Source organism: Cyprinodon variegatus, unplaced genomic scaffold (genome assembly GCF_000732505.1).
Source record: "Cyprinodon variegatus isolate N-32 unplaced genomic scaffold, C_variegatus-1.0 Scaffold528, whole genome shotgun sequence".
Taxonomy (NCBI): Eukaryota; Metazoa; Chordata; class Actinopteri; order Cyprinodontiformes; family Cyprinodontidae; genus Cyprinodon; species Cyprinodon variegatus.
The window spans coordinates 272767-283544 of NW_015150981.1; the positions used below are offsets into that span (position 1 = coordinate 272767).

Sequence of the window (10778 nt, forward strand, 5' to 3'; positions counted from 1 at the left end):
ATGTTAAAAACTACGGCTTACGATGAAGAAACACAAAACTCAATCTCTCATTTGTCAGGATTCATGAAGGAGCAGGATTCTTTGTGCACAGACGTGTTTTATACAGGAGGCCCCTGGTTAATATAATCTCTGACGAAGCAAATGATAGAGAAGAGTGAGAGCAGCAGAAAACAGAATCAAAAATGTTCTCTATGGCAAACTGAGGTTAAATTACACGTAGTGGCTTCTAGTGAGTATAAACCTCTTAAGGAGGGAAATTCCCTCATTTAGAAGCTGGATTTTTGGCCTTGGATGTATCGGTCAGGGTAACAGTGCGTGTTTAGGCTTTTCTCATACAGTGAACTCTTTGTATTGTTTTTCTTTTTATGTCGCCACCTGAAAAAGCTTCTATCAGCCTAAGCTATATTCTCATTTTCTTTTTTACTCTTTTAATTCTACTTTTTTAATCGTCTGTCTGTCTGAAAGGGTTTACATCGTTAAATTTGTTCATGTTAAAATTTCCTGCATTGTTATAAATTCTGTTTCAGGTTGAAGATGTATTCCCATCATCCATTTGATGATGTGAAGGTTTTCATGAAAGCAGAGGGGAGAAAGGCTAACTCTGTGAGGTGAGAGACATTTATTCATACTTTTTTGTATCCTACAGTATACCAGTCATACAGTGAAAGGCTTTTTTTTCCCCCTCCGCATTTGCATTCAGGTTATTTATTTTCAGGTTTCCGTCTTTTTTTTTTTTTTTCCATTTCCGGATCTGTTAAGTAATCCTCAGAAAGTGGGTGAGAATCGGATCAGTCATCTCACACCCAGTTCGTGTAACTGCACTGACCATTCGATCAATCTTACTAATCTTGAGTGATTAGCTCGGTATGCTTAAAATCAAAATGTGCAGTTTATGGTCATGATATCACTGCTTGTAAATTCCAGCAAACTTACGCAGAGCTTTGGCAAGAACGACCTCTCAGGATCATTTTTTTTCTACTTACCATATTTGGTTTGATAGCAGGATGTTTAAGCTTCATTTTTATACTAAACCTACCTTACTTGCATTGTCTCCAAATCTAAACAGCTTTTTTTCAGGTTTTCTTCCAACTCTGCTGGGTTTTATGCTATTTTTAGCAGATCGGGTAGTTATGACACCCTTTTACCTCCCTCACTGTTAGTTTATTGAGCTGCTTTCCATTTTCCGTGTTGTCACAGAGTGACTGATGATCATAAAATGTTAACTGCAATCACCTTCTGGCCTAAATGAAACAAATGAAACCTTTCCATCCCATTTTTACAGATACTTGATTCCTTTTTTTTTTTTTTTTTTGCACCAATGGGATGAGCTGCACCTTACTTCCAGGTTATAAATTGTATTTTATGACTGCATGGTTACAGACATGACTGAAAGATGAGAGTTGATATTTGCCAAGGCTTATCTCAGGCTGTCATGTTTTACTTAACACTTTAAAACAACATTTCCCTGTTGTGCTGCTCCTTTAAATTGTTACCCATATAATAACAGTCATTACAAGCTGGTCTTTACAAAGAAAAGTTGCTCATTTTCTTATTAAATTATGTCAGACCTATTACATAAATGCCACACTTATATTTCCAGAGAAAACTGATGTATTTCCCCTTTAAATACTGCTGCAGTTTGAAGTATTTTTAATTGGGTTAATGAAATTCTGCTGGTTTAAAAATACCGTTTTATTTTTCCCCACAAAAAGGATGCAAGCACAAAATACACCAAGCGCCTTAACTCTTGTGACATAGATTATGTTGAAAGTTTCCTGTTAAATGCTCTTTTTCCACCACATTGTCAAAACACTATAGTGGATGCGGATCTATGTGCTGTTGAGGCCTTTAGAGCACAGTGAAGTCCTTATTTTGAAGAAATCAGTTTTGAAAGGATTTATGACATTGTGCAGGAATGAGCAACACGCTGTGGAACAGACATTTACTATGTTTGTTGTCGAGGTTTAGGTGCAAAAATCAAGGTAACCATAAATAATCGATAATTATTTGACTGTCAGCATTTGAGAATATTTCTAATTCAAATGTTTAATCTGCTACATAGATCCAGTCATGTTTTTCATTGAATTTCAACATACATAAGAACTTTGAGGTCATCAAAGTATATATTAAAGGGATAAAAAAAAAAAAAACAGGTCACTTAATAGCAAAGAGAGAGCATTAAGTCAGTATGTAAACTAATTGAAATATGGTAGACATTACTTAACTAATTCCCACTAATACTGAAAAAATCTGTTTATTTTCTTAAGAGTTGATTCCGGAACAAGTCTGTTAACTGACAATAATATCAAGTAAGCTGGTAAAACAATATACTAAAGATTAAGGAGGTTATTAAACAGTACTTTTATTTAAGATATACCTGAATTGAGAAGAAGTGGTTCGTCATTACAATTCTCACACAGCAGTTCAGTCTGGAGATAAAGGAAAATCCCACTAGCTAGACATGTACTGGCATGAGTAAATATCCTGGATTGAGACACAGCAAGTTTTTGAAATTTAAGTGTTTCAAAACCGCTTAAATTTTCCATTCTGTTTTAAAGTCCTTTTTTTGTTGAGATGCCAGAAAAAAGTGTTTGGGAGTCAATCATTTTCTTTAGCTGCACGATTATCCTGTTATTGCACACAGCTAGTAGCACTTTAGTTCTTCCCTTTTTTTGAAGAACAAATTTAGATCATGTCACATCTTTTATTAAATCTTATGATTATACTATAAAGCTGTGATAAATAGTTTTAGCTCATTTTACTGTTAGGGTTCAGTTTTTATTCAAATTTCAAAATTCGATTGATTAATCCTGAAGATTTGGAACCTATTTTTTTGGATTCATTCCTATTTAGTCAGATCTCAAATTGGATATTGGTATTGCTGACATTTTTACACATGGTTTATAGTTATGCAACATATAAATACTAGTAATATATTAACATTCAGAAGGCAATAAAGTAATGATAGTTAACTGCAGATGTAAGGACAAAGGAAGTCGAATTATTTATTTTTTTCTTTTTTACACAGCCACAAATTTTATGAGAATGTTTTATCAGGAAAAATAAAGAAAATATCTAAACTGGCAGGAGATAGTTGATGGTTGACTTGGTCTGATTGTTTCTAGAGATGTTTAATATTGCAAACTTATCTGTCTTCAGAAAGATGTTATCATGCTTTGCTTGGTAAAGATTTAATCCTTATTTAATCCTTAAATATAAGAGGTATAAACGTGCATTTGGTCTAAAAAAAACAACAACTTTTGAAATATTTTTGTTAGTTTGTGCAGTTTTGTCAAGCCAAATAAATACACTAATATGTTAAAGGCCTGACATACACTTGCTGTCAGGCTGTCAAACTTAAAACAGTGCATGATTCAAAGCAGAAACAACAATACTAAAGGACAGCATTTTATATACAGAAAGTTAATCAAGTAAAGGTATGTTTCATTATAGACAATATCAAAACATTTCTGCTTTTGTTGTTTTTATCATTCCCCAATCAGGGGTCATAATCTTTCATCTCTTATAAAAGGCACCAGATTATAATCAGCACCAATTTAAGGAACCGCAGTTCATAGTTAATCAACTTGGCGTACTTAAAACGGTTCAGTGATACGTTTAGCTCACCAGCCTAGGCAATATGCCATAGTTCATAAGGACAAAATGCGACTTTTTGTGTTGTTTTTATGAAGGTTAAGATTTTCCCCCTTTTTTTGTTTTTGGTCCACAAGTAAAGGTTTTACAAGTCACAAGTGCTTTAAAAAACATTTAATCAGTGCAGAATGATCTAGTCAGGATTTAACTGATGATATATCATGTGTTTTGTTTGTTTATATTGTTGTCCTTTTAGCACAAAAATACGTTTTCATGCCTCAAAGTTTGTTTTGAATAAATTTTGTTTAATCCAAACTGATCAAATTATAGTTTGAAGTCTAAGTTTTTTAGATATTAAACTAGAGATGGACAAATCCATTCCAGGCCAAGTAAGAACTATGAGCTGGACCTCTAATTAATTTTACTTTACTATCTCTGTCTTCACAAATTGGTCTTTTCCATTAGAACCTCCTGGGGGACAGTATACCCCCACCTACATGTGGGTGGAGTCATGAGAGCAAGCTCCCCTAAAAAGTAAACCAGCCATAATTTGTATGTACCACAATCCATCTTTTAGATTCCTTTGTATTTTTTCATCAGCCACCAATCACAAAAATGTCTGCACCTCATTGTTGGACCGCAGTGTAGATGTCAGTATTAACATTTTCCTAAAAGCTTGAAATATGCTCTGCCACTGTTGCAGGTCTTTAAAGTGTTTTTTTTTTTGTTCTTGCTTAGGCTGACTTTGTTTGAACCCAGTAAGTAGGTGCTTAAAAAAAGTTGTATAAATACTGTAAGGAAAAAATAAAAATAAAATTAATTTGAGTAGGTACATAAACAAAGCATTAATGCTGGTTGTAATTCCTAAATTCAAAGGCTATTTGTAGCTTTACATTGAGATAAATTTCTTTCTTACACTCTCCTGTTTAAAGCTGTCAAATCTATCTAAATGAGCACACCAAGTAACCATTTAATACGACACCTTCTGGTCTATACAAACTGGATCCCATGGTGAACCAGCCTTTTGGAGGTTAACAATTCTTCTCTGATGTTTTATTTTTCTATCATGTCTCATAAAATCTTATGTTTAGGGATTGTGCTTAATAATGCATCTAAAGGCTTGGTTCTATCTAAACACAATTTTGAAATTGACCTTAGATGCTTACAAAACCATGACATCATCATCTAATGCTGGGAATCCAGTAATCTTTAATAGGAAACATTTCAAACACTCTCAGACAGTCAAGACAAAGCATTTGTCTTGTATGCAATGTATGAAATACTACTTAACCTGAGTTCAACCTTAGGTCAGCTGGAGTTTTAACGTAAGAGCTCCTTTGTTCTCCAATATGAATCTGTACTGATGAGTCACCACCAGTTGTTTTTTTTTACTGATGAGTTGGATTTATTTAAGAAGTGAATTTTATAAACGATTTCTAATAGCTATTAGCTTTCTTTCTATCATTGTGGGACAGCAAGTCTGGAAGGAATGTTTAGCCTTTGTCTGGACAAGTGAATCAGTGACTGGTATAAATCATCATCTCCCACTTTTCACTTTGGATGCTTAGAGTCTTCCTATCCCATCTGAATTTCCATCAGCAAGATGTTGCATAACACAAAGATGTTTGTTAATGAATATGAATGATCAGGATTAGGATGCATGTCATGGGAATTACTTTACATTAACTTGATGCAGTTACATAAACAGGCTTGGCCACTGATTCCCCTTTCTAATTTAAAGCTGACATCTCATCCAAAACAAAGTGTTTCAGTTCCAATGCAGGCCAAATCCTTTTGAAAACTGCTTTCTTTAAAGAAAACTCTTAATTAGCCTTGCACTGTTGATTTAATGGAGTCATGGACAGTGGAGGTAACAGCTTCTGGGAGTGGATTTACCACAAAGGGCATGACTGCATGTTGTTGTTGAACGACTGTGTGAAATATCAGCGCGGGTCGAGAAAGAAGTTTTTGTAGTTAACTAAACATAGCAGTGTTGGCAGCATCCTCTTACTGGAAACCAGGGCTGTGCATCAAAAGTACCTTTCACACATTCCTGGATGTTTGTTTGTGTTATTTTTTTTATGCATTTTTTCCCCCACTCCTGTGATGAAGAGGATGCCTTCTCCCTTTTTTCCCTGACATCTGCTTTTCCTCTTAGACGGCCAAATCCTACACAGCATCCATGCCTCCTGATGTGTCATATTTACAGAGGTTGTTTTTACATTTCTGGCCTAAAAAAGGAAACACCTGTCTTTACTTTTTTTTTTTTTTTTGGTTGTGCCACAGCCCTGTGAGACAGGGATGTTTTTGTCCTGCGTAAGCTGAGCTTTCTCTTACATATTTTGTGCAAAACCTTTTCCGAAACTGACTCACTGGCTATTGCCCATCTTGCCCCTAAGCTCGTATGTATTTCTGCTTAGCAGATGCTTCCTCATGCCTCCTGATATGTTGGTGTGTTGTTATTGAAATAGTTCTAACTCTACTCTTGTGAATGAACGCATGAAACTTCAAGCAACTCAATAGCGGCATTAATTTCTTTCCTGGAGTTTTTCCACAATAATGATAATTACATTTGCAAACCCTCTCCAGCAGGAGTTGCTGCTCGCTTTCCATGTTTTCTGTCCTGATCCTTCCACGTAATTTGACCTCGCGGGCCTCGCAGGGCATAAACCAAGTCTTAGAGTTGTCACAGTTGCACTAAAATGATGATGTTTCGCTGACATCAGCGTAATGGCTGAGGAGAATTTTATTGAACACTTTACCTGCTAAATCACTCATACACCTGAGAAACCTGTAAGTTCCAGCTGTTCTTGTTTAAGTATTCATATCTAGGTTAGATGCCCCCCCACTATACATTGCTCAGTAACATTCCTAATGTTGTGTAAACCAGCAGTCAGCATGGAAATGGCATTGGTTATACCAGCAATATTAATTACTTAATACTTAATATTATTTAAGTTATAAAGCTTTGCTGTTGTTCCTTGAATATTTTCTGGTTTTAAGCATAGAGTATTTTATAGTATATTTTAACTAAATTGGCCGTAGATTTGCTAAAATCTGATGTGCAGCACATCTACATGTGCAATAAAGTTCCCAGGGTATGGGGGTGCAGGGATTATTCGCTCGACCCCATGTTCAGAGGCTTTGGTTCTTCGATGCGACTGATGTGGCCTGTCGTCCAACTCTCTCTGATCCCCTTTCCTGTCTGCCTACTTTAAAAAATAAGAAAATCAAGGCTACTACAGCCTTACAGATAATCTTAAAAAATAAATACATCTCCCAATGTAGGGAGCTCATTACTCCTTAATCTCCTCATTAGAAAGAAATATGATGTTCTCCATTATATGTTGGTGTTAAATGTCCAGTCTACTGTGATGTTTTTGTTCCAGTCCAGCAGGAAGCATGAATTTCAATTATGACAAATATAACCTTCCATACATGCAGAGATTTTGTAAACATTGTTTGAAGCGACTCCAGCATCTTGACAGATGTTTTCTCATTTCGAATCATTAATGTTTCCATTTAATGATCTAGTTTTGGTAATTTATCATTTTCCTTATGAAGTGGATCAAAATAGCTTTTAACATTTGCCCTGTCACACCAAGAGGATGTTACTGGCTTGTGAACAGTATTCAGTTTGTAGTTTACTCAGCATCAGGGTGTTCTAGTTTACTATTTATTTAGCATAGTAAGAAGCATAAAGAAAGTTCCCTTGTTCCTTCCTTTAATGTAATAAAACCTCTGTTTTTAGAGGGGACTTGGCAGAATTTAAGGGGGGAAAACACAAACTTTCCCTGAAGAGAACATTAACGAAGCCTTCTGTTTATTCAACAGAACATTATATAGACACCAGATGTGTGCACGTTCTTGAGCTGCACAGCTGTGTGTGTGTGTGGAAGTGGACAGAGGTTTAATAATCTCATCGACACCCCAGGGAGCCACACTCTGCTTTCTCTAATAGTTGTTTACAAACAGGTTTGTAGAAAGAAAAATGTTATTAGATTTATTTTTAGATTTATTTTAACCATAAACTAAATGCCATGGAACTAATAGGCGCCCTGTAAGCACATTTTTAAATGCAGTTTTCTGTTTTTGATTTGACCTGTTTTTCTTTTACTTTTGAAACACCTTCTTTCTGAATGAATTCCTGCTGACAGCCTTTAAATAAAGTCCATGTCTTTTTGTTATAACTTGCATCATAAACATTATTTATTCCAGGATGAACTTCAAACTTTAAGATTTTGTTGGTAAAGTTACTTTTTGACAAATGAATACTCTTCATTTCAGAGCAGCTTCCAAGAATCTTTGAGTGACATTTATAACGAGCATGCTTTAATAAAGTTCCTGAATTCTCCTGCAGGTCGAGGGTTACTTGCAAATGTTTTCATCAGTCTTGTTTTAATGGTTTTGTTTTAATATTCATACTTTGTCTGATCTTTTTCTGTATTTAAGCATTATTTTCACCTTTACATGCCTCTCTTATGCATATAAGTCTTGGCTAAATACTACATCTCTCAATTTGGATGATGCCAAAAAAGTATGTGTGTTATGATGTTGAAAAGGAAAACATGACATGTCAATAAATTTCTTAATTACCATCAGTAAAACACTGCGCTTTCCATGTTTTCTAATTACATGTTTTTGTTTTGTTTTTCTGTGCCCGATTCTCCCTTGGATTTGACAGGTACCATGAGCTGGATATTGAGAAAAGCCTAAGGGACAACCTCAGCTACAAAACAATCATAGAATATCCTGTCCTGCATGTTGTTCTCAGAGATCACTGGGAGGACTACCCACTGAAAGGAACAGGTAACAGAATTAAAAGACTATTTTGATATGAAATACGTGGCTCCCCACCCTAAGCCCCTGGGAGGTATTTCCGTGTGTTTGGTTTGTTTAGGTTGTGTGTGTGATAGCTGAAAAAAGTGCTCCTCCAGGGACCAAAAAATGCTAGAACTGCCTCTGTTATGACTTGTTGTTTTTTTCTTTTGCTCTCGTGCTTCTAAGCAAATTAAGTGAATGCAGTTCAATGAGTCAAAACCCAGCAGTCCTAAAACTCCAAACCCACTCGTGTCTGCCAATTCCAACACCATTGTATCATGTCTTTCTTGCTCCTTCTGAGGCTCTGAGGCACTCTGTTCCCTTATTTTTCTCTATGGCAACATGTTACACCAACGGAAATGAGCGTGTTCTGCTCAGGATCACACACACCAGCTTAACCTCGACAGAAACAGTAGCCAAACAGAGAGTCAAACACAGCTTGCCTTTTCAACAGTGACTTCATGAGTTCTGGAAAGGAGAAAACAGGATATAAGTCTTTGTTTCCCCTCAGTTCTACTTAGTTTCCTCTGCCCCTGAAAAGTTTTAAAGTACAAAGGTGTCAGTCGTGTGAAGGCTACTATACACCATAAAAAGGCTGACTGATTTTCTGGTCTAAACCTAGGAATGGCTTTGTGTGGGGTTCAGTTTAATTTGGTAGATTAAGAATAGAACACAAATCTTGCTTTTAATACACTGTCAAAACAAACTGTCAAAATGACAAATGAGGTCATTTTTGTCTGAGTGTGTTTTGGGTGATAAGACCCTGGTACCATGTTTTTCTCCTATAAACTTGGCCATAATAACGTCCCGATAATTACACATGCCAAGCTCTAGGAAGCAGGGTAGGAAGTGATAACAAGCAGTAAGATACTGTGGCAGAGGCATATCTGCCAAGGATGAATTCATGGTGAGAGGCCTGCAGTCTATACACAGCATCAGCATAGTTATATTTAACATGAAGAAGCGGAGTCTATGAATAAATAGGGTTGAGTTGATTTTGTGAAACAACATTTTAGCCATTTGCTTGTTTGGTATCTGAGCTCTGTGAAACAAAAGAATGATAAATGATTATTGCGACTTCAACACAGCAATAAATGAAGCGGAGGCTGCAGCCTGGCTTTAGTCAAACCAAAGTATGGTAGTGATTGAGCAAATCCACAGAACAGCCAGTTCTGCTGTACAAAGTACATTTTACTTTGTTTATTAGAAAGATGTTCGATTCAGACTAAATCAATTTTAGATGCCATTTTTACTGCAATTTATCCAAGGCTAAGGTTTAATTGTGACCAGTCAAACTTAAGTCCACCATTAATGACAGTCAGTCTGCAACAGAATGGTCTAAGGTTATTGCCTTTAAATTTCTCTTTTGGAATAGAAAATAAAGAAGCTGAGTTTTCACTTGTATCAAGTGACACAACCATCATCCTCATCGATTTTTATGCATATAATTAGAGATGGAATATTCATCTGCTGCAAAAAAAAAGAATAAAACTGAATTCACTTTAATCTGATACTGATCTAGAAGCTTTTGAAAGAGCTGTTTCCAACCTGCACAGCTGCTTTTTAGCTTCACTGAAAGCTGTTTTATAGGTATCCTTTCCTGGCCTCCAGGTCCAAATACATATACAAATAGATAAATGCACAGCAAATGCAAAAAACTACTGCAAATACAAATAACACTAGAAAACAAAACTAGATTAACACAAAAACAGAGGAAAATGCTGCAATCACAAAAAGTGGAGAAAACCAAACTCCCTGCAAATCTCGCAAATGTCTGCAAACACAAATGATGCTAATACGTAAAACAAATGCTATTAACAACTGCATCCTAAGAAAATGTACAAACTAGCTCTGGATAATAGAATTGCTCCAGATCACTAAGGGGGGATGACCACAAACCCCAAAAAAAGTTCAAATCAGAATTTACCTTTTCTTTCTTTCCTGGTCTGGGCCAGAATCCCATGTATGTTTTATACTAAGGGCCTGGTCCACTGACACTGATCTGTATTAGTATCTGTTTTGTTTTCTGGTCCTATATCAGTTAATAATCATCTCTCCCTAGTGGTGTAAAGCACTTTTCTTATCTGGAACTAGTTTGCAGCTTTTTCAACTTGCAGTTATTTTGTGACCTGCAGCATTTTCCTTTGCTGTTTGCATCATTTATATACTTATACCGTATTTTCACGACCATAAGGCGCACCGGACTAAAAGGCGCAGTCTCAGTTATGTGTCCCATTTCTGTATTTAACACACACATAAGGCGCACCGGACTATAGGGCGCGTTTTTTATATACAGGTACATGTCCTCTACTACCTTTAAATACCTCTACTGCGTATTTAAAAATACAGCGGGGGCAAAACTG

At 36.0% G+C, this 10778-nt stretch overlaps 1 protein-coding gene across 2 annotated transcripts in view; it reads left to right on the forward strand.

The window, feature by feature from the left end:
* Positions 1-10778, forward strand: part of znhit6 (zinc finger, HIT-type containing 6) — a 37201-nt gene that overhangs the window by 22219 nt on the left and 4204 nt on the right. For both annotated transcript variants that reach the window (XM_015391181.1, XM_015391180.1), the window contains 2 exons: positions 528-608; positions 8279-8403. In XM_015391181.1, the coding sequence (XP_015246667.1) occupies positions 528-608; positions 8279-8403 (206 nt within the window). The remainder of the gene's footprint in view (positions 1-527; positions 609-8278; positions 8404-10778) is intronic.